The 23,484-nt window shown below is 46.8% G+C and overlaps 1 protein-coding gene and 1 long non-coding RNA gene across 5 annotated transcripts in view; one reads left to right on the top strand and one right to left on the bottom strand.

The window, feature by feature from the left end:
• The window catches only part of CFAP57 (cilia and flagella associated protein 57), an 80,632-nt gene that overhangs the window by 18,532 nt on the left and 38,616 nt on the right, over positions 1–23,484 (top strand). For 3 of the 4 annotated variants that reach the window (XR_008420006.1, XM_053896494.1, XM_053896493.1), the window contains exons 7-15: positions 786–925; positions 1,692–1,857; positions 2,586–2,699; positions 8,096–8,308; positions 9,879–10,052; positions 13,797–13,958; positions 17,967–18,122; positions 19,285–19,378; positions 20,002–20,192. Coding sequence is in view for 3 of the 4 variants with exons in the window: in XM_053896494.1 (XP_053752469.1) it covers positions 786–925; positions 1,692–1,857; positions 2,586–2,699; positions 8,096–8,308; positions 9,879–10,052; positions 13,797–13,958; positions 17,967–18,122; positions 19,285–19,378; positions 20,002–20,192 (1,410 nt within the window). In the remaining variant the exon portion in view is untranslated. Of the gene's footprint in view, positions 1–785; positions 926–1,691; positions 1,858–2,585; positions 2,700–8,095; positions 8,309–9,878; positions 10,053–10,274; positions 10,869–13,796; positions 13,959–17,966; positions 18,123–19,284; positions 19,379–20,001; positions 20,193–23,484 lie in introns of those variants that run through there. The other variant, XM_053896496.1, reaches the window with a different exon arrangement.
• Positions 9,899–20,297, bottom strand: LOC128775333 (uncharacterized). Its single transcript, XR_008420011.1, has 3 exons — positions 20,201–20,297; positions 13,808–13,935; positions 9,899–10,001 (listed from the first exon to the last, which is right to left on the bottom strand). It is a non-coding gene; the product is annotated as an uncharacterized LOC128775333 (long non-coding RNA).

Genomic DNA, 23,484 nt, shown 5'->3' with positions numbered 1-23,484 from the left:
GCAGCCAGTTATCCAAGTTATCCAGGGCATTCTGAGAAAGGGACTAACATGGGCAGCAGGGGGGGCAGCCTCATTCCTCATCTGGTTGTTTTGCTGGTAACTGTGTCACACAGCTGGCACTATGTTTCTTTAAGATGGATGTCTTTTGAAATGGATGCGTCCGCATTCAAAAGCTTAGTGTTGGATACTTCCACTGAAGAAGCTAAGGAAGTCATCAGAGAGGTACAAAGACTTAACCCGCAAGGATGTTTAGTCTAATGTTATTCCTAAATAACAAATGATGGAATCCACTGAAATGTTCCCATAGTAGAGGAATGGCTACATTAAATTCTGGTATAGCTATAGAACAAAGTTCTGAGGCGCCTGGGTGCCTCGGTCACTTAAGCATCTGACTTTGGCTCAGGTCATGATCTCACAGTTTGTGAGCTCGAGCCCCGCTTCGGGTGAACTCCGCTTCTCTCTCCCCCATCTCCTCTCTATCCCTCATGGGATTCTCTCTCTCTCTCTCCCTCTCTCTCTCCACCCTCCCTCACTTGTGCCATCTCGCTCTCTCTCAAAAAAAAAAAAAATCCTTAAAAAAATTTTTTAATTGCCATTTTTTGTCATTTTAAATTGCTTTTAAAATAATAGCAGCATTGGAAAATATGCATAATATTAAAGCAGTCTTCCCACGGCCAATATCTGTGCACCCAGGCTAACTAACATTCGTAGGTGGTAATGGAGCTGAAGTATACAGCCAGCCCTTTGCTTACTCTGCCAGATCTCACTCTGTGTGATTTCTCCAGGGGGAGCCTGCTCACTTCGAGTATCTGATGTACCCCTTGCACTCCGCAGCCATCACCGGGCTAGCCACGTGCATCCGCAAACCCTTCATTGCCACCTGCTCTCTGGATCGATCCGTTCGCATCTGGAATTATGAATCAAAGTAAGGATGAAAGGCTTCGCGACTGCAGCGTGCAGGATCCCAGTTGTTACATTTGTTCATGTAAATTATTTTAATTAGAGAGTTTTAAAATGTAATTACTTGAAGCTCTCAGTTGGAAAAGGTGTTTTGTTTTGTTTTGTTAATCAAGTCTGTCAACTTACCTGTTTCTCTTCCCTTTTTGCTCGCGCTCGGGCTAGAACATGGCTTTGTGTTTTATTAAGTGCTTCACCACACGCCAGACACCATGCTAGACAATGGGGACATAAAGATAACACTCCGCCTTCTTAAATAATCTCCTGTGTTCTTCCAGTTTTCCTCTCTCCCTCCAGATGTACTTTTCGTCACATGGGACTCTCCAGACCACTACATCTCTCCCCATCACTGCCCCTGACCATCCTTAACTCCCTAGTGACTTTTTCTCCCTGACATGGATTCCCTGAGGATCCCCAGCCTAGAGTGGCCCCCCACTGTAATTTCTCTGTCCTTTGTGTATAGCCACTGGGTTGCCGAAAAGAAACCGTGCGGTCCTTCCAACTCGGGGGATCCAAATGGAGCTGTGCCTTCAGCATCGCTAGAGAACTCGTTGATCACTTCCCCTATTTCCCATACTCATTGCCGGACACTCTCCTCAAATAACCAAAACCTGGGGAAAAGAGGAACCAAAATTTCAAGCGACAAAGTATCTCCTATGCTATGATAGAAATATGTGCCAGATACAATGGAGGGCTCAAGGGAGTTTCTTAGAATTCCATAATCTTTTTCACAGCACTCTGGAGCTATTTAAGGAATACCAGGAAGAGGCTTATGCAATCAGCCTTCATCCATCGGGGCACTTTGTTGTCGTAGGATTTGCTGACAAACTACGCCTTATGAATCTACTCATTGATGATATACGTTCTTTCAAAGAATATTCTGTCAGAGGATGCAGAGAGGTAAGATGCTGGAGATAAAGTTTCAGTTTCTTGGAAAACCAGGGGTTGAAGTATCAAGAACTAACACACTCTGGCAAAGTGGGACCAAAGTCTGCTTAGAGAACATCGGTGGCTTTAAAAGAAGAAAAGGCAAGAGATCGGGTTCTCCTCTCCCCAAACTTCTTGAGCATACGGCTCTATCCCATTTCTCTCTTGCTCACCAAGATATTTCACTGAACCCCAAGCCTTGTGAGATCCCACGTGTGATTAATTCTCTCTCTGATTGCCGAGTAACAAAAAGTGTCAAAAAGGGAAGTCATCTCAGAATCGGAGCGGGAGCCAGTCAGGAAGGTGAAGTTGGAGATTGGGAGGGGCCTGGGAATAGAAGCGTCACCCGGGAGAGGCAGTAGGCCGCCCATCACACTTCCCCCTGAGGTGACCGCAGAAACCAGATAGTGATTTCGGGAGTTGCTTCCCCACTCTGACACTTCTACAAACAACGAATGCTGCACTCTACCATCCAAGCAGCGTCATGGTCCGTGCACACACCAGTGGCAGCATCTTGGCCAGTATGAGCTACAGGAATAGCCAAGATGCTGGCTGGTCCTCAGTCCCTCTGCACCTTTCCCCCCCATTCCCACTTCCACACCTGCTTTCAGCCTGAACTCTTTAGGAAAAAGAGCTCTTGACTGTAACGTCCAGAAGGCTCATTTCTCTCATTCTTGCTCTCTTGCTTTGTTTCTTTGTAGTGTTCCTTTAGCAATGGAGGTCACCTGTTTGCTGCAGTCAGTGGAAATGTGATTCACATTTTTGCCACTACGAGCCTGGAGAACATCTCGAACCTGAAAGGACACACCGGGAAGGTCAGTGAGTGAGCAGTGTCCAAGGACACGGGAGGCACAGAGCCAAGCATTATGCTTGCCGAGTGAACAAAAGAGAAGCAATGTGTTTCCTCTTGGAGTTCACGGTCTACTTGGGGAAAGAGACGATAAAACAAAAGCACAGGGTAATTACTAATTGCAATAAATGCAATGAAAGAAAAACATGGGGTGTTATGAGAGTAAATAATGAAAGAGTTGGCATAATTTAGAGTGGGGTGTTCATAAAGGCTGGGTCCTAAAGGAGTAGGAAGGAATTAACCAGATAGAGCTTCAGAGGAGCTGAAAAGTCTGTGGGGCTGGAACCATAGGTGTCAGGACAAAACGGGACCCAGCTGAGATTGGTGAGATTAGCAAAGGCCCAAGTGCATGGAACCTTGCAGGCCTCCTAAGTATAAAAAAACTATAAAAAAGATATCCTCCTTGTGCCTTGAAATCACTGAAGATTTTCAGAGGAGGGAATGATATGACCAGATTCGCATTTTAGACTACTTTGGCTGCAGAAAGAAGAATGTATTGAAAGGGTGGAAATGGTAAGGAGACTATTGTGGATGTCTACACCATTTTGGACCATAAAGGAGATGGTACAGGTAGGGAGAAGGAGGTGGATTCAAAAGATACTTAGCAAGCAAAACCAGTAGTTTTCAGACAGAGTGGAGATGGGGCATGAAGACAAGGGAGGGGCCAAAGGTGGAAAGACTTAAGAAGTCGGTGAAAGAATTTGGACAGAAAAAGCACTTGAAAGGCATGCTAGGCAGGGGACCTATTAGAGATGATGGAACTGGAGTATAAAATAGGGTGGTGGTTTGAGGTACACATGGCTGGAACGTTGGGCACATTCCAGCAGTGGTGGAAGGAGCCAGAGAGGTTGGCTACATCCCAGTGTGTGCACCATGCCAAGGAATTGGACTTTACTCTGTAGGTGATGAGAGGCAATTGAAAGGATTCAGGAAAGGAAGTAATGGGGTTACAAAGGTACTTCTCCAAACAGTATTGAGGATGGATTAGAGGAGAGGGAACTTGGAGGGATGGAGACCAGCTAAGAAGTGAGGGTGAAAGATGAGTCGGAAAATAAACCATGGCTTTGGTAGTAGAAACAGAGAGAAGCACGACATTAAGTTCCATTTTGTATATGTTATGTGCCATGTGTCCAAGAACTATGGTACTCAGGCACGGGGGTCAGGAAAGAAGTCAAGGCTGAAAATGAAGATTCAGGGGATTAGGTGGTAGTGGAAGTCAGAGGCATAGATTACATCACCAAGGGCCTGGAATTTGAGAAGAATCTTGGGCAGAGACAGGTGACCAACATTTCAGGGACTGGTTAAAGAAGAGAAGGACTGCAAATAAAGGCACAGGAGAACTTGGAATCAAGGAATTGTATCAGAGAAGCGAAGGAACTCTTCCAAGATAAAGTAGTTGGTGGTATTAAAGGTCAGAGAGAGGGGCGCCTGGGTGGCTCGGTTGAATGTCCAACTCTTGATTTCAGCTCAGGTCATGATCTCATGGTATGGTATATGGGATGGAACCCTGCATTGGGCTGACAGCATGGAGCCTGCCTGGGATTCTCTCTCTCCCTCTCTGCCCCTCCCCTGCTCGCGCTCTCTCTCTCTCTCTCTCTCTCTGTCTCTCAAAAATAAATCAACATTTCCAAAAATAAGTAAAGGTCAGAGAGAGGTCCTGTAAAGACTAAAAACTAACCATTGAGTGTGGCAAATAACAGGTGCATAAGTGCAGGAACTGTGAAAACACTGAGCTTTCCCGGTTTCAACAATGCGATTGGTCTTCAAGTGACTGTGGAGGTGCAGATGAAAGCATGCCAGGTGATTCTGATGCTCTTTCTAGAACCACGTGCATCTCCTTGGGAGGCCCTCCCTGACCAGTCCAGGAAAGCAGCCCTTTGTTGCATCCCTTTGCAAGTATTTATAACACTGGTTTCTAACCAGGGTTGTATGTTAGACTTACATCTGCAGTATTAAAAATATACATATACAGATGGAGGATACAATAAAGCCATGCACGTGGAAACTTATAACCTTAAATACATATATTAGGAATATAAAAAGATAAAAATCAGTGATATAAGCATCTAAAGAAGTTAGAAAAGGAACAGCAAATTAAATTCAAAGAAGATAAAAGGAAGGAAATAGTAAGGATAAGAGCAGAAGTTAATGAAATAGAAAACAAACACAATAGAAGATCATCAAAGCCAAAACATGGTTTTTGGGTTTTGGGTTTTTTTTTTTTTTAATGTATGTTTGTTTTGAGAGACGGGGGGAGGGGAGAGAGATAATCTAAGCAGGCTCCGCACCATCAGCACAGAACCCGATACGAGGCTCTCATGAACCATGAGATCATGACCTGAGCCAAAATCAAGAGTTGGACATTTAACCAATTGAGCCACCCAGGCACCCCAGGTTTTTTTAAGTAATCTCTACTCCCAATGTGGGGCTCAAACTCAGAACCTTGAGATCCAGAGTTGCATGCTCTACCAACTGAGCCAGCCAGGTGTCCCCAAAACTTAGCATTTTGAAAATGCAAAATGGACAAGCCTTTAATATGACTGATTACGAAAGGAGAAAAAAAGGAGGAAAGGTAAATAACCAGTATGAGGAATGAAAAGGGGATATCAGTACAGATCCTATATAATAAAAAAAGATCATGAGGGGATATTATGAACAACTTTATGAAAATAAATTTGAATAATATAGATGAAACAAATTCCTAGAAAAATTGAGTCTATCATTTAAAAACCTTCCTATAAAGAAAACTCTAGGCCCAGAGCATATCACTGGAGAATTATATCAACTTGTAAGGAAAAAAAAAAAAAAATGACACTAATAATATTGAAGAAACTCTTGCAAAGTATAGAGAAAAGAGCAAATACTTCCCAATATTGTTCTGTGAGGCCAGCGTAATCATGATACCAAAACCTGTCAAAGACATCACAAGGAAGAAATGCTAAGCTGGTCTTTTTTGTGACCATAGAAATAAAATATTATCAAGCCAATCCATCAATATATAAAAAGGAGAACACAACATGACCAAGATGGATTTATTCCAGGAATACAAGATTGTTTTACAATTTGAAATCAATTCATGTGGTACACCACATTAGCATAATAAGGATGAAAAAATCATATGTTTATCTCCATAAATGCAGATATAATAAAATTGATAGCATTTAATATCCATTCACGATTTTAAAAAACAACACTTGGGGCACCTGGGTGGCTCAGTCGGTTAGGCATCCAACTTCAGCTCAGGTCATGATCTTGTGGTTTGTGAGTTCGAGCCCCACGTCGGGCTCTGTGCTGACAACTCAGAGCCTGGAGCCCATTTCGGATTCTGTGTCTCCCTCTCTCTCTGCCCCTACCCTGCTCACGCTCTGTCTCTCCTTCAAAAGTAAATAAACATTTTTAAAATTTTAAATAATAAAAAAATAAAAAACAACAAACTAAAAAATAATGTAACTTCTATTATAAAAATCTTATGCAAGATATTTAAGAAAACCTACAACAAACAGCATACTTGATCCCAAAATTATGAAAGCATTCCTTCTGAGATAGAGAACAAAAGACGATGCCTTCTGTTAGCCTGGTACTGAATCCTAACCAGTGCAATAAGACAAGAAAAGGAAATATGTCTTAGTCCATGAGTCTGCCATAACAAAACAGCACAGACTGGGTAGCTCATAAAGAACAGAAAAGTTTCCTCACAGTTTGGAGGGCAAGAAGTCCAAGACTCAGGTGCCAGCATGGGTAGGTGAGGGCCCTCTTCCTGGCTGCAGATTTCTCATATCCTCACATGGTAGAAGGGGTGAGCTAGCTCTCTGGGGCGTCTTTCATAAGGACACTTACTAATCCCATTCATGAGGGCTCTACCCTCATGACCTAATCACCTGTCAAAGGGCCCCACCTCCCTATACCATCATCTTCTTGGGTAAGGATTTCAACATACGAACTGGGGGTTGCAGGGCAGAGTAAGAGACACAAACATTCAGACCAAAGCAAAATAAAAAGCGTAGAATTGGAAAGGAATAAATAGATCCTCACAGACAACATGACTGAGTATGTAGGAAATTCAAAGGGTTTTCAGAGAAACTATTAAAATTAGTGAATCTAGGAATAGTGTTGGAAATAGCGTCACTATATTTTTTCAAGGGTATTTGTACATAATAGTAACAAACAGAGAATCCAATTTAAGAGGTGGAAGTGGAGCTGAGGAGGTGGTTAAGGACGTGCCCCACAGGGTCGCAGTCTTGGAAATAGCAAAAGAGGTGGCCAGTGGGTCAGAAGGTTGGTTCCTTATGAGAAAATAAGCAAATATATTGAAGATAACGGGAGCCAGGACTCTCACTATTGGAGAAGGGAGTTATAAATATGACAAGGGGAAGATCTAGAAAGTTGTTGTTGTTGTTGTTTGTTTCTTTGTTTAGTGACCTGGCTGAACGAATCCTGAGAAGTCTTTCTTGCCCCTGCAGTGTGCAGCCTTGATGTCCCTGCTCAGATTTTTGTTCTTTTTTTTATCTTTTCTCTGGTTGCCCCTGCATTGACCTGAGCCACTCATTAGTCACAGATTGGGCTTAGCCCCCTTAGCCAGTTACACTTTCACCCTTTACCATTGGATCTGTGTGGCTGGGAGGCGGCTGTCACAGTTCACAGAGTTCACGTTTTTTTGCTCCTTGTTCAGCCAGGTTCTAGTAGTTTGGAGGCTCTCTCTCTGTACCTGAGAGAGTGCAGCCCTAGCCATGCACACAGTCTTCCAGGCTGCCAGGGATAAGTGTGATTTTATTGCTAAGCCTGGCTTCCTGGGAGATGCCCGTGGACCAGAAGAGATTATTATTCAGTTAGGGTTTGGTCAGATGTTATGTTTAAACCCCTTGTGCTAGTGAGGTTTCTGCCCTGTGTTGATGGGTCCCTGTGCAGCTCAGAAGACGCTTTCGAATTTTCCCCCATATACTGCTCCGATTGCTCTTGAGTGGGGCGGCTTAGCACATGCGCACAGCCTTCCCGACCCCCAGAGTTGTCTATGATTGCAGGTCTCTCCTTGACCGTGTCTTTCCCTCGTTCTATTAAAATTCTCATGCTCTGCTATTTGCTCATATTGTGGACCTACACCGATATCTCCATCATTTTAGACAATGCCCAGAGGGTAGACTTGTTCATGCTCTGTTCCAAATAAAGCCAGTTTTGGGTTTGCTGAAGGGCACGCACCAGGAAAGGACATTCTGCCTCAGTCTAGTGGAACACGTGAGGAGTTCATCCTCCTTTCCCTAATGAGGCGTCTGTGTGTGTGTGTGTGTGTGTGTGTGTGTGTGTGCACGTGTGTGTGCACAGGGACATATGCACGCTTTTAACTGGGTACGCCTTCATCCCCTGTAGGTTCGCTCGGTTGTGTGGAACGCGGATGACAGCAAACTGATCTCTTGCGGCACAGACGGTGCTGTCTATGAATGGAATCTGTCCTCAGGAAAGAGAGAGACAGAATGCGTTCTCAAGTCCTGCAGTTACAACTGTGTTACTGTCTCCCCCGATGCCAAAATTATCTTTGCAGTTGGATCAGACCAGACTCTCAAGGAGATCGCAGACTCTTCGGTGAGTCTGCCCCGGCCCCACCTCCGGGCTGCCCGCTGGTCTGCAGAAGACGGCCTCCACGGGCGCGGCAGGAAGTGTGACGGGAAGAGGGCTCGTCAGAACAGGGTCCCTTCTTCATGGGACGACCCTCTGGGTCATTCCGTTATTGATACTTCTGGGATTTCCTGCCCGGTGCCCTACCTGACTGGTTAAACCGTGGGGCCCCTTTCTCCTTCTGTTTTGCTGGCTGGCTACAGGTCTCTTCCACCCTCCAGGCCCACAGGTCAGCAACATCTCCAAACTGCATGCTTACCCTGGGGTAGAGACGGAAGTATAGTTACCGCTGTTGCCTCGGCTCGGCCACCACATTTGTTCGAGACCTCCAAACTCTGAAATTTAGGAATTACCACATTTGGCTCCAAATAGCTGAGGGAGGAGAGAAGAGTTCAGCAAAGACACTTCACACAAACGTGGCTGGATCCTTCTCCAGGCGCCAGCGACAGCCGATCTTCTTTGGTGCTCGTCACCCTCCTGGCGCTGGGGCCGGAAAGCACACAGACACCACGGCAGCAGACTGACCCGAGACGGGTTTTGCCATGATTGGAGCCCAGCTGAGAGGAGGGGGTCTCTCCACTGTGCCCCCAAGTAGCTTAGTCCTAATTCTGTGGTGGCTTTTACAGTGCTGAACCGGAACAAGCCCCTTCAGGCCAGGCCCGCAATTCACGCCTCTTGCTGTCCCTACTAGCCGGCGCACACTGCATGACCCACGCAAACATTCCCTAAATGTTTGGTGGGAGGGTGGGTGGGTGATTGGATGGAGGGAAGGCACGGTGAGTGAATTCACGAAAAACAAAATGAGTTTCCTGATAGTATAGTTTTGTTTGTGTAACGGGCATTAATAACTGCTGAATGACTGTATGATCCGTATCATATTCTGAGTGTGAGATGTGAGGTAGCCTAGCAGTCACGAGCAGAGACACCCGGGCCTGACTGCCACTTCCTAGGTGGGTGCTGTCTCTGTGGCTCTGTTTCGTCATCTTAAAATAGGGGTAACGGTAACTGCCCCCAAAGGGTTTTTGTGAGGATCAAATGAGTTACAACATGCAAAAGCCATAAAATGGGGCTTGGCTTCCTTGTAAAAAAATTTTTTTTAATGTTTATTTAGTTTTGAGAGAGACAGAGACAGAGCGTGAGTGGGGGAGAGACAGAGAGAGAGGGAGACACAGAATCCAAAGCAGACTCCAGGCTCTGAGCTGTCAGCACAGAGCCTGACACGGGGCTCGAACCCATGAACCGTGAGATCCTGACTTGAGCCGAAGTCGAATGCTTAACCGACTGAGCCACCCAGGCGCCCCTTGGCTTCCTTTTATTAACGTTAATCCTAACTCCCAGAATACTTGTTCACCAGTCAGGCAGCCAGGATATACTGAAATCAGTGCCTTTTATGCATAGGCACCATGCCAGGTGCTGTAAGGAATAGAGAAACATTTTTCAGTACAGAACTTGCCCAAGTGTTGCTGTTACAGGAGAGGAGGGAATGACATGGGGCCACAGCTGAGCCCCTCACCCTGAACACCCGTCTGTGTTCCAGATCCTTCGAGAGATATCAGCCTTTGATGTCGTCTACACAGCCATCGTCATCTCGCATTCTGGGCGCATGATGTTTGTGGGCACCTCGGTGGGAACCATCCGTGCGATGAAGTACCCGCTGCCTCTGCAGAAAGAATTCAATGAGTACCAGGCCCATGCGGGTCCTATCACCAAGGTGAGAAGGGACCCTCTCTTTAGGGGCCCATTCCCAGAACTAGCTCTCCATGGATCCATCTGATCCTGCCCTCCACACCCCTGCTTCATCCTTGCAACCCCTCTCTGTGTCTCCTCTCCCCTTATTCCTCTCTCCCTCTTTATTCATCCAACCACCCATTCAATGAGCCCTTATTGGCTACTAATACTCTTTGTTTAAACTACTCCCACGAATATATCTTAGGAGATCATCAGAGGTACACCTAAAGATTCATGCACAAGGTTGTTCACCATAATACCATGCATAATAGTGGGCCATTTGAGAGACGCTGTATGCCATCCACCCAGATCTCCCATCTGCTGAGTGCTGGCTGCCGCATCCGGCTCTCCTCCCCCACGGAAGTGCCCTGGACCAAAAAGAGTCAAAGCCCAGGAGATGAACCCCTCCGTCCCCCTGAAGACACAAAACATGAACGCACATTTGTAAATTGTCCCTCCAACAACACCAACACCCAAGGCTTTGAACTATGTCCCAAACTCTACACTGCCTTACCCGCAGACAGTATCCTTATGAAGAAAGGATTTTTCATTATCAGCTGGAACATTCCGGTATTGAGCCTGGGTCTTGCACTCTAAACTGAAAACTCCCCCTCTTCTCTTCATAGCCGTGAAGTTTTGTGGATAAGGTATTTATTTTTCTGATAATGAAAGCAACACGTATTCACTTTATAAATAAAAATCCCTATAGTATCCTCATTAATGTTTTGATGCCTTTTCTCATACTCTTCTGTGTACTTTTGTGTGCATTTTAAATAAATAGAGATTATACTGTATGTACTCTTGTAGGCTGCTTTTTTTTTTAATGCTATTATAAGCATTTTTTTCATATAATTAGGTGTTCCTCAAAAACATGATTTTAGTAACTACACAAATATCCCAGTAAATGATGGACCATAACTTAATTCTTCTCTTACAACTAGGCTTTTTTTTAAAATTTTATTTATTTTTATTTTTATTTTTTTATTTTTTTAGTTTATTTATTTATTTTGAAAGAGAGAGAATGAGCTGGGGAGGAGCAGAGAGAGAAGGGGACAGAGGATCTGAAGCAGGCTCTATGCTGACAACAGAGAGCCCGATGTGGGGCTTGAAAACATGAGCCGTGAGATCATGACCTGAGCTGAAGTTGGACACTTAACCGACTGAGCCACCGAGGCTCCCCTACAACTAGACATTTATTTTTATTTTTTTAATGAGAGGCTTTTTTACTGTTTATTTATTTTGAGAGAGAAAAAAAGAGAGAGAGAGAGAATCCCAAGTAGACTCCACACTCAGCACAGAGCCCAAGGCAGGGCTTGATCCCACAACTATGAGATCACAACCTGAGCTGATCAAATTTATTCTGAGAGAGAGTGTGCACGTGTGCAAGTGCAAGCAGGGGTGGGGCAGAGAGAGAGAATCTTAAGCAGGCTCTGTGGTGTTATTGCAGAGCCCATCTCAGAGCTCAGTCTCACAAACCATGAGATCATGACCTGACCTGAAATCAAGAGTCAGATGCTTACCTGACTGAGCCACTCAGGTACCCCGGCATTTATTTTTATTTTTTTTATTTTAAAGAGAGAGAGAGAAAAAACATGAGCAGGGGAGGGGCAGAGGGAAAGAGAGAGAGAATTTCAAGCAGGCTCCGTGCCCAGTATAAGGTCGACACGGGGCTCAATCCCACAACTGTGAGATCATGACCTGAGCCAAAATCAAGAGTTGGATGTTGAACCGACTGAGCCACCCAAACGCCCCTAAAACTGGGCATTTAAATGACCTTATGAACTCTAATATTCTGCTCTACAGATTTCTGTGGGCATCTCTGATTATTTTAAAGGCTAAATTGCTAAACAGGGGTAAAAGCCCCAAGTGAAAGAACATTGCCATTTGTAAGGTTTGTTTTTTTTTTAATTTTTTTAACGTTTATTCATTTTTCGAGAGGCAGAGAGAGACAGAGCATGAGTGGGGGAGGAGCAGAGACAGAGGGAGACACAGAATCCGAAGCAGGCTCCAGGCTCTGAACTGAGAGCACAGAGCCTGATGCGGGGCTCGGACTCACAAACCGTGAGAACATGACCCGAGCCGAAGTCGGACGCTCAACCGACTGAGCCACCCGGGCGCCCCCATTTGTAAGGTTTTGACGCACATTCCTGATGGTGAGAAGGCATCTTCATAGTTGATTCTTTTGCTTTCACTTTTTATTTTGAGACGATTATAAATTCATAGGAATGTAAAGATGACATATGTCCAGTGTACCCTTCTCCCAGTTTCCCCCAATAATTGTATCTACTGTAACTATAGTATGGTATCACCCCAGAAAATTGACGTTGGTACAATATGTGTGTGTGTTTCACTGCCGTTCTATCACGTGTATAGATTCCTGTAACCAGCACTGCAATCAGGGCACAGAACTGCTTCCTGGCCACAAAGAGCCCCCTCGGGCTACCTTTGATAGTGACACCCACCCACCCCTCACCCACCTCCCTCCCTAGTCCTATGCAAACACTTGTTGGTTCTCCAGTTCCATAATTTGTCACTTTATTTATTTGTTTATTTATTCAGAGAGAGAACATGCCATGCATCCTCCATAATTTGTCATTTTAAGAATTTTATATAGGGGCGCCTAGGTGGCTCAGTCAGTTAAGTGTCCAACTCTTGATCTGGGCTCAGGTCGTGATCTCATGGTTCACGAGCCCTATATCAGGCTCCACACTGACAGCACAGAGCCTGCTTGGGATTCTCTCTCTCTCTCTCTCTCTCTCTCTCTCTCTCTGCCCCTCCCCCACTTGTACACACACACACACACACTCTCTCTCTCAAAATAAATAAATACACCTTTAACAAAAAAGAATTTTATTTATTTTTCCAGCACGCCCTAAGAATTTTATATAAATAGAATGGTACAGTATGTGACCTTTTGACAGTGGCTTTTCTCGCCCAGTGCATACCCTCGAGCTCCATCTAAGTTTTCTCATGTATCAATACTTCATTTCTTCCATGGCAGGAATGCACCATAATCTGTTTAGCCATCTGCCTATTGCAAGATAGTTTACTGTTTTCCCAGTTTGGGGCTATTACAAATAAAGCTGCTATGACCAATCACGTACAGGCTTCTGTGTGGACCTTCCTTTCTCTGGGATAAATGCCCGGGGGAATGATTGCTGGATCATGTGATACATTTATGTTTAGTTTTTTTTAAGAAACTGCCAAGCTATTTTCCATTCCCACCAGCAATGCGTGCAAGATCCAGTTTCTCCACATCGTTGCCAGCATTTGGTATTGTCACTATTTCTCATTTTAGCTGTTCTAACACGTGTGTAGTAATATCTCCCCGTAGTTTTAATATGCATTTCCCTAATGACTAATAGTGGTGAACATCTTCTTGTGTGCCTCTTTGCCATCTGGATACCTCTTTGGTGAAACGTCTCCATATTTCTTGCCCACCCTCTAGTTGGTTTGGGTTTTTTACTGCCGAGGGTTGAGAGTTCTTTTTATAATCTAGATAATAATTAACTCTTCAGATTCCAAATCCACAGAGGACATGACCCAGTCTTCTTTTATTTATGAACAGAAGCTTGTGAGATGTATCTCATTCTTACCCAGGATCCTGTCTTCCTTCCCATGAGGATGTGCCCAGGGTTGCCTGAATGGAGGCCCTGCACATAGCCAGCTCAGTTCTGGTCACCCACGACCTCTGAAAGCTTCCTCTCCATGCTCTTTCTCTCCTCAGATGTTGCTCACCTTTGATGACCAATTCCTGCTGACTGTTGCTGAAGATGGCTGCCTGTTTACCTGGAAGGTCTTTGATAAGGATGGTCGAGGAATCAAGCGAGAGAGGGAGGTGGGCTTTGCCGAAGAGGTGCTCATTACTAAAACAGACATGGAAGAGAAGGTAAGAATTGGGTCTAACGAAGAGAGACGTGGAAATTCCTTACCAGACTGTGTCCAAACTCCTGGGACTGGCATTCGAGGGCCTGTGTAGCCTGGCTACCCCCCACTGCCCAGCACAGATCCCACCCACCCCCCCACCGGCTTCTTGCACATTCCCTGCCCCCACCATCATGCTGCCCTCCTCACTGCGGCTACATCTCTTCCCACCCCCACCCTGCCCATCATCCTGCCACGTGGTCATCTTGACTTACACTCTGCTCCACTTGTAGCCTGTGAAACTACCTTTCATCTTCCTACTCTATGAGGACAGGAGCCATGACATGCAGTTCCCTTGGGTGACCAGCAGTTTCTAGCCCATGCTAGACACGTGAAGACAGTCGATCAGTATTTACAGAGTTGAACTGACAAGCTGACTATACCCGTTGTATCTGGGAAACTTAATAATTGCTAGTAGAGCCTTCTTTATATAAAAAGAAGTTATTTAGAAAACGTCCCTGAAAACCAGTTCTCTTCATAATAAAACAGTAAAGGTAATAATAACCAGCATATTTTTTTTTAGGTTTTCTACAAACCAGGCACTGCACTAATTACTCTATAAGTATTTTCTTATTTAAATCTTATATCATCTCTGTGAGGAAGATACTGTTACTCTCCCCATGTTTTAAGAAGTGACTCTGGAGGAGTGAAGTGAAGTGTAGTAGGACCAGAGTTCTGACCGAGATTTAATCTAGAGCCCACTCTCTTCATCACTACCCCAAAGGGCCCTCCCTGCTGTAAATGCATTAAACACTCTAGGAAGACGTGTTTTGAGAGTTCTGTGCCACGCTCCCTAAGGGAGATGCCAAAGGGATGGGAAAGTCACGAGGCTTACAGGGAATGGCAGAGCTATGCATTCATTGCTGTTCATCCAGGATCTAGAGTGCATTTATTGACTACCTACTGTTTGCTAGGTACTGTGGATGCATGTATAAAAAGACAGGCATGGGCCCTGTGATCAGGAAACACAGTCAAGTAGAGACGAGTAAACCATCAGAGCAGCAAGGCAAAATGGCCCCAAAGCAGGATGATGAGACCCAGGTATTCCCAGAGATCCCTACTAGAGCTCCCTGGAACTTTCTGCAGGAAAGGAAAAGTGGGAGGAAAGGATAAGGGAGAGCCTATGAGAGTCAGGATCTGACCTCCTGCAGGAAGGCAAGCACGTCTTCTGTTCCTCCTCCTCTCTGTTTTCTCCCCCATTCTTCCCCAAGGGTAGGGGAAAAGAACAACTAGGAGACACCAGGCTGTGCCAAAGGCCTGAGGTGTCTGGGCTGACTCCTGACCCAGCCCCCAGCTTGGCCTTGTTCTGCTCACCTCCTGGAGCCCCTTCTATCTCTGCATGTGAGAGACCGCAGTCCTACTCCCTGTAAACCTCCCTGTCCTTCCCAGCTCCCCTCTCCTTGCTCTCTCTCCACCTGTCCTCTAAAAGTCACATTTCTCAGAATTCCCAGCTCTCTTTTTCTTCTTGAGACTCTATGATATTCTATGTTACTATCTCTCACAACATGATTTACCTACTCATTCATTCATCCAACCACTACTTACAGAGGTGCCCTGTTATGTGCCAGGCACCATACTAAGGTCTAGGGTGACAGAAATGAAAGACATGTGGGGGCCTTGAGCTCATAGCCTGGAAGGAGGTATAGGTAAAATTAAAAAGGGAAACTAAGTGTGTTACAGGTGTTATGAAGGAACGATGCTCTGGGGTCACAGGGGAAGGGACCCTGACCCAAGCCAGGTGGTACCAGAGGAAGTAAGTGAGCCTTGATGGAGCCTTCCTGAACAGATGGGAAAGGTTCTTCCACACCAAGGGGTGAGTGTGCAGAAGGATGAGACAGGTGCTCCGGGGAAGATGCTAGGTGGGGCCAGAGATGAGAGGGTGTGCGGAGCTGGAGGGTCTTTTTACACCCAAAGTGTTTCCAAAGTGTTTCAGACCTTGGAAATTGTTCCTAAGGACCCACTGATAGATGTAAGTTAGGGAATAAGCTCAGGAGAGCCTCGTCTGCGGCCAGGTGCACGGATTGAGGAAGGATGATGAGCATGTGGCCCAGACACAACGTGTCAGAAACCAGCGTCGCCATCACTAAATGTATTCCATAGTCCGAGGCAGACCCCGGGGTGACCCACTCATCTGATAAACATTCACTCAATGCTATGTTGCTGGCCCTGTGCTAGGCACCCAGGAGAAGGCAGTGAATCAGGAGAGGCCAAGTGCCACTCGTAGGGAGCATCCTACCAAGGAGACCATCTTCATCCGTGGCCGCGTCCCCTTCACCCCACACCCCGCCAGGCACCGTGTTCCCTCAAATCTGTCTCTTGAATCTCTCCATTCCACCATCCTGCCCATCCCCTGCCTGTACTATGCGGTACCCCCTCCCCACCAATCCCTCTGTCTTAGTGCTTGAATCTAGCCTGGGCTACACACTGCCATCAGAGAGGTCTTTCTGAGACCAGAGTGAGCTCAATCAGGTTGGACAAGGGCCTTTAGAGGACCGCTAGGAGAAAATCCTAATTTCTTATCATGGCCGGCAACGACCTTGATGGTCTGACCCCATCTCGGCCTCCTCTCCCTCTGCCTCCCACCTGCACCGCATCGCACACAGCGCTTTGACCAGGCGTCCTCACTCTTATCCCTGACTTTGCACATACAACCTGTGTTCATCCCTCATCTCAGTACTTCCTATGTGCCAGGGCCACACTTGTCCTCTGGGCAGGAATGCAGAAATGAGCATCACACATTCATTATTCTCTAATTGTCCATGGCTATGGGGGATATAGACCAGAAAAGATGAGACAGGGATGCATGAGGGGGGGGGGGGGGAGGGTGATCATGGATGAGTGAGAGGAAAACACCTGTGTGCTCACCATCTCTGTCATTAACATTAACTTTTTCAGGAAATGAAGGGTGTGTACATCACAGTATTTTTAGAAAAGTTTGACATCAGCGAATGCAACAGATTGAAAGAAATCACTAGATGTAGGAACAAGCAAGACAGGACGAGTTAGGACCTAAATTAATGTTAGTGAGGCCAGAAGAGGCATAACAGACATTGAGAGGGACAGATTGACAGTCCTGGGAAGCTGCCTGGCTCTGGGCGCTCATCACAATTTGTAATGATGTGTTTATTTGGCTTCCTCGGTAGACGATAGAGTCGATGGGGGCAGGAATCACAGTTAACACTGTTTCTCAAGTACCTACTATGTGTTAGGCACTCTTCTGGGTACTAGGCATGTATCAGTATACAAAGCCAACAAAGATTTCAGCCTTCCCGGAGCTTAAATTCTTTTTTTAAATGTTTATTTATTTTTGGAGAGGGGGAGAGAGCAAGTGGAGTGGGGAGAGGGGCAGAGAGAGAGGGAGGCAGAGAATCTGAACTGGCTCCAGGCTCTGAACTGTCAACACAGAGCCCAACGTGGGGCTCGAATCCACGAACCGTGAGATCAGGACCTGAGCTGAAGTTGGATGCTTAACCAACTGAGCCACCCAGGCGCCCCTTGGAGCTTAAATTCTAATGAGGAAGAAGACAAAGGACAATAAATTCATAAGTCAATTATATTAGAAAGTGCCTAGATCTAAGAAAATAATAAAAAATGAGCAGAGTGAGCAGGGTCGTGAGTGCCGGGAACAGGAAGGGAAGGGTCGCAGGATTAACTAGTGTGGCCCAAGTAGACCTCATTTAACAGGTGACATTAACACGTATTGGAAGATGAGAGAATTATTAGCGGCATGCCTAGCACCCAGTAGGGCTCACTGAATGGATGTTGTGAGGGCAGAGGAGGAAGCCCATATGTTATATGTTTCCTCGTTTTTAGCCCGTGGGTCTTGTGGGGAAAAGATGACAGGTTCTAGTTGAGACACATGAGTCTGAGGCTGAGCAGAACCGCAGATCTCAGAGAGCTCCAGGCCCCGGGTTAAATATTCCCCTTCACCCCCACCATGAATGTTCTTGACTCTGATGTCCTTCTCCCAAAGGCTCAGATCATGCTGGAGCTGAAGACTCGTGTGGAAGAGTTAAAAATGGAGAATGAGTATCAGCTGCGACTGAAGGATATGAACTATTCTGAGAAGATTAAGGAGCTAACAGATAAGTTCCTGCAGGAAATGGAGTCCTTGAAAACGAAAAACCAGGTCTGTCTGAGAGACTGAGCCAACAGCCACAAATAATGAGACATTGCCAATTTACTCCAGATGGAACTGCCCTCCCTTACCCAAGCCAAGCCCAAACAATGAACTATATGATACCGTGTGGTTTTTAAGCATAGTTGCTAACATCAGAAATGCTTACAGCAAAGTGCGAAGTGGAACAAAGAAGAATACAAAACCGTAGCGAATGGTATTAATTAAGTAAAATAAATACACATAGAACAGTTCATAAGAAAATAGCCCGCAATGTGATTACTTCAGGAAGTTGAGATTCTGGGTAATTTAAATTTTGTTCTTTCTACTTTTCTGTGTTTTGCAAATCACCTACAATGAGAATATATTATCTCTGTGATCAAGAGAAACTTACTTAAAAACAAAATGAAAAAGGTAACAAGAAAAGCAAAGTGTAGAAAAAGAAGAGCTACCAGAATATTGATTTCTGGATTGTCAGTAGTTTAAATAAAATTAGTCTAAATGGTCCCTCCTGTAGTCAGATTTGATCTACAGGACTTCCCAGAATAACCCCCTTTGTTCACAAATCTGTCTTGCCCTTCATCTAAAACCCCTGGCTTAGAGGGTATTTGTTCTTTTATGTTATCGCCATGGGTCAGAGAGTTTAGCTAAAAGGAAAAAAAAGCCCCTGGCTGTTAGTTTTATTATTTTATTCCTTTGTCAACAAATACTGACGTGGTGCCCTCCACAAGCTCAACTCGAAGTTATTCCTGGGAGCGCCCCTCTGCCTGCAAGGAGCTTTCCTGCTCGATTAAAGAAAACACTTCTTAGAAGCTGACACATTAACACATCCGAGGATTTAGTTGACAGCACTGTTCAGACAACAGAGAATTCAAATGAATCCTTACTTTTTCCACCTCAAAATCCATCTGCTACATGTCCAAGACTGAACTCATCATTGACAAGACCCATTTAGTAGAAAGGATATAAATAAAGCCTAGAACTTACAGAGCAGAATATAATGTAAATAAAAAGCGATAGCTTGCTTGTGGCTCACAGAACAGTGCCTGGTGCAAAATGACAGGCTTGAGAAACGTTTGTAAGTGAAGGAGGATGTCACTTATAAAATGTGTTGTTGCCCTGGGGTGATTTCAGCAGATGCGTGGAAATGAGAACAGCTGACTCTGTGTTTTAGGTTTTAAAAACAGAAAAAGAAAAGCAGGATGTGTTCCATCGCGAACGCATTGACGACCTCCTAGACAAACAGAGCCAGGAACTGCAGGACCTGGGTGAGTCCCGAGGTAGAGGCCACGTGGTAGCGTGGGGACAAAAGTCTGAGAGTGTCCCCCCTCCCCCACCACCGTTGGGACCGAACAGAAGTCCCAGGTAATCTGGCTTTGTCTGTAAACAGGCTGCATTTATCCCCTGGACCTCAGTGTGGATTTTACTCCTGTGCATTTCCTTGTTCATTACACATGTATTACTGCATGCCAGTAGGAGTTACAGAAAAGTGCAGGTCTGGAGCCTGATAGACTGCCTTGAGTCCCAGACTCACCACATACTTTCTGGGTATTCTAAGGAGTCACCAAACCTCACCTAGCCTCAGTTTTCACTCGTCTTCTGTAAGAAGAGGTGCTGATAACTGTTTTGCATATTCAGGACATTCTTCTTGGCCCTGGTTCCCTAAAACACCCCTCAGCCCTTTCCTGGAAACCTTCTGCCTAGCCAACAAGGGGAGGGAGTTTGGCTGCCTGACCAGCTAATGGGGTGAGGGCAGGTGAGAAAGAGCTGGGCAGGTATTTGAGGCTCAGCTGGTGCTGGTAGGTGGGTGGGAGGGCACCAAAGGCTCCTGGGTGGCCCTGAGGTGGGTGCTCCTGTCCAATGTGAAATAACCTTCCTTGCTTCTCTCCAGAGTGTTGCAACAACCAAAAGTTGCTTCTAGAATATGAGAAGTACCAGGAATTGCAGCTCAAATCCCAGAGGATGCAGGAGGAGTATGAGAAACAGCTTCGGGATAATGATGAGACCAAGAGCCAGGCCCTGGAGGAGCTGACGGAGTTTTATGAGGCCAAACTTCAGGAAAAAACTACCCTTCTGGAAGAGGTACTCACCGGAAGCTGAGCTGTACCTCCCTTTTGCTGTGCATCCTGCAGGCCTGGCCTGTGAACAGCCCAAAGAGCTATGGGAAAGCTCACTTCAACTCCTTTCCCTCCCACTCCCTGCTTTTAGCATCCAGCCTTGTGTTAGGCCCTTCACCGTTTGTTTCCCCTAGACCAGCGGGCCCAGTGAGCTGGGAGGTGCTCCGTGTTAGGGACTGAAATTCTAAGTTCGTATCTGTTGTCCTAGCCTAACTGTACCTTCAAGCCTTAAGGACTGGAGAGACCTTTTTATTTTCATTTTTCAATATTTATTTACTTTGAGAGGGAGAGAGAGACAGACTGAGCATGAGGGGGTGGGGGGCGGGCGGGCAGAAAGAGAGGGAGACACAGAATCCAAAGCAGGCTCCATGCTCTGAGCTGTCAGCACAGAGCCTGATGCGGGGCTCGACCTCACAGACCCATGAGATCATGACCTGAGCCGAAGTCAGACGCCCAACTGCCTGTGCCACCCAGGCGCCCCTAGAGAGACCTTTTTAGAAGCCTGTAGGACCTGGAGAGGAACGAGGGCCCTAAACAATGGGGAAGGTGGTTGCCTGAAACCCTTTAGCAACTTCTTATGCCTTACAAGATGAAATCCCTCCTTCACTGATTTGACAAACACAGATGGTCTCTTCTTGGTTTAGAACTCAGCTTGAGTGCTGGGTGACCAAGAGAAAAACCGGGGCCTGGTTTTCAGTCATGTGAGAGAGGCGGCCACACAGATACTCAAGAGAGGGCTGCACAGGATAGCTGGGGGATGCAGACCTCCCTGAGAGGCCAGAGAAGGCTTGCCGGAGCTAATGAGACCCAGGAAGAATAAGAGTTAGAATTAACAGGAGATGGGGAAATGCAGGAGGGAAGGGCAGGCAGGCAAAGTCATGGAATGTTCAAGCAGTTTGGGTTGCCAAAATAGCTAGTTTCCCAAGATGAAGAGAAAACCGAGAAGAGCCAGATGGCCGCCTTTTCTGCATGAAATTGCAGCAGATGGCCTACTGTAGGTGAGGGGGCGGGAGAGTCCTGAAGGTGTGGAATGAGTTTGGAAGGGAATGACCGAGAAGACGTCTGGCAGGTATGCAGCTGAGAGCCCAGCTGAGGTTGTAAACGTGAGTCCCAGCAGCATTAATCCACCAGGCCGTGCGCTTTTCCCCAGCAGGGCTCGGCAAGCAGGTGTGTGAGCGAGGGGGACGCAGAGCAGCCCCGATTCACAGCTGGGGTGTGACCGAGTTGTGCCGCCGAGAAATACAAGTGGTCTGCTGAACAGCCATCCGGTCCAGGCCAGAGAGGGGTAAAGAACCGAGAGCCTGGAAGATAGTGGAGGAATCAAGACAGGGCCAGGGGACGTGGTGAGCCTGAGAGCTGGGCCTGCATACCTGGGGGGGCCAACAGAGAAGTCACCTGTGCTGAGAGCAGGGCCTGGATTTTCAGGCTTCCGAGGTGGCACCATTCTGGGGATGGACCTGAGAGTGGGTAGCTCAGGTAGAGGCGAGGTAAAGGTCAAAGCACCCTGGACATTATAGGACCCTCTGTAACCACCCCCAGTTACGGCAAGGAGGACTGAGGTGGCACCCAGAAGTCCACAGTGAGCTGGGAAGTGAGCAGGCAGTGGGGGATAAGCAAGGTGAGAGGTGGAGGGCGGAGGTCTCCTGACAGCACGGGCCTCAGACAGAGCAGGCTGAGCTCCAACAGCCAGTGGGGATGTTTCCTGGCACAGCCACCCCCGCCTTGGCCCTGCCCACCTCCCCAGCCCCGTGTCCTGCTGCCCCGTCCGGCTTCTTCCCACCCAACGACGTGGGATGGCCACGTTTCCCACACAACCTCTGAGCCTCTGCTCTGGATGTCTCTTCACCTGGCAGCTCGTCCCCACCCTTACAGAGACTCAGGACAGGAGCCAACTCCTGGAGGAGTTCTTCGCTAACCCCTGTCCCCTCCCACAGGCCTGAGCAAGCCTTCCTCTGTGTGCTCAGGGCCCTCAGACCCCTTTCTCTTACGGCCTACATGGTAGCGTCCTGTGTTAATATCTCTTTCTCCAGGGGAACTTCTCAAGGGCAAGGACTATGGCTCACCCATCACTGATTTTCAAACCAGGGCCCCCCTGGCACATCCTAGATGCTCCAGAAATGTTTGTTGACCTCCAGGAAACTGATCTGAGCTTGGCCTTGGGGGCCGAGGTAGAGGGAATGAATCTGCCCTGAGGGGAGAGAGACTGGCCTTCCTCCCAGGACCCACACTGTGATCACAACCATTTCTTCTTCTGAGTCAAAGATTTCAACTCAGAGCTTCCCTAGGGAGCTTCCACCTGGCATGCCTTCTCGCCAACCTGGCTGGCCTACTCTCCTTTTTAGCGACATCTACCAGAGCAAGAGCAGTGGCTGCCGGGCGACTCTGGGACACAGAGCACACCTTGCCAGGCTTCCGTCCAGCAAGGGCCTGATGACATGTGGTGGGGAAAGAGAGAAGCCTTTCTTGGGGACCCAGTTTGAAAACCATCTTGTCTCTCTTCACCCCTGAAACACTCACTCCAGGGATGGTACATGCAGTTTGGGAGAATGCCAGGGTCAGTGTGAGAGAAAAAGGATCTGTAACTTGCACCACTTGGGGGCAGTAAGCAAAGAGGAGTCACACCCGAGTCACTTCTCAGACTCCACCAGGCAGAGGTGGTTCTTCCAGCGTCCGGGCTCCAGGCTTGCATTCATTCATCGCCAGTGACGTGCCAGCTGCTGTGCAGGGTGTTCCCGGTGGTGAGCAGAGAGATGTGGCCCTGCCATCAAGGAGCTTCCAGGAGCCTGTCCAACAGACAATTGCAATATAACACAACGTGATGGGGGACGTGCAGGTGATTGGATTAAGGAGCAGGAGGGCAGAGTTAAAGGTTCACTCTTTTGGGGCGCCTGGGTGGCTCAGTCAGTTGAGCGACCAACTCTTGATTTTGGCTCAGGTCATGATCCCAGGGTCATGGGATCGAGCCCCACGTCAGGCTCTGTGCTGAGCATGGAGCCTGCTTGAGATTCTCCTTCTCCCTCTCTCTTGCTCTTCCCTCCTCCCCCACTCGTGCTTTTTCTCTCTCAAAAAGATTTTTTTAAGGCTTCACTCTTTTATTCAGGTATTGAGTACCAACTGTGTGCCCGTGCCGGTTGTACTCTGGGAACTCAGTGGTGGGCACGATAGACCAGGTTTCTTTCCTCGAGGAATCTACGTCTTTTTTTTTCTTTTTTTTTTTTTTTAATTTTTTTTTAACGTTTATTTATTTTTGAGACAGA

Source organism: Panthera pardus, unplaced genomic scaffold (assembly GCF_024362965.1).
Source record: "Panthera pardus isolate Hobbes unplaced genomic scaffold, ASM2436296v1 HiC_scaffold_11, whole genome shotgun sequence".
Classification (NCBI taxonomy): domain Eukaryota; kingdom Metazoa; phylum Chordata; class Mammalia; order Carnivora; family Felidae; genus Panthera; species Panthera pardus.
This window is presented reverse-complemented; position numbering and strand designations above follow the sequence as displayed.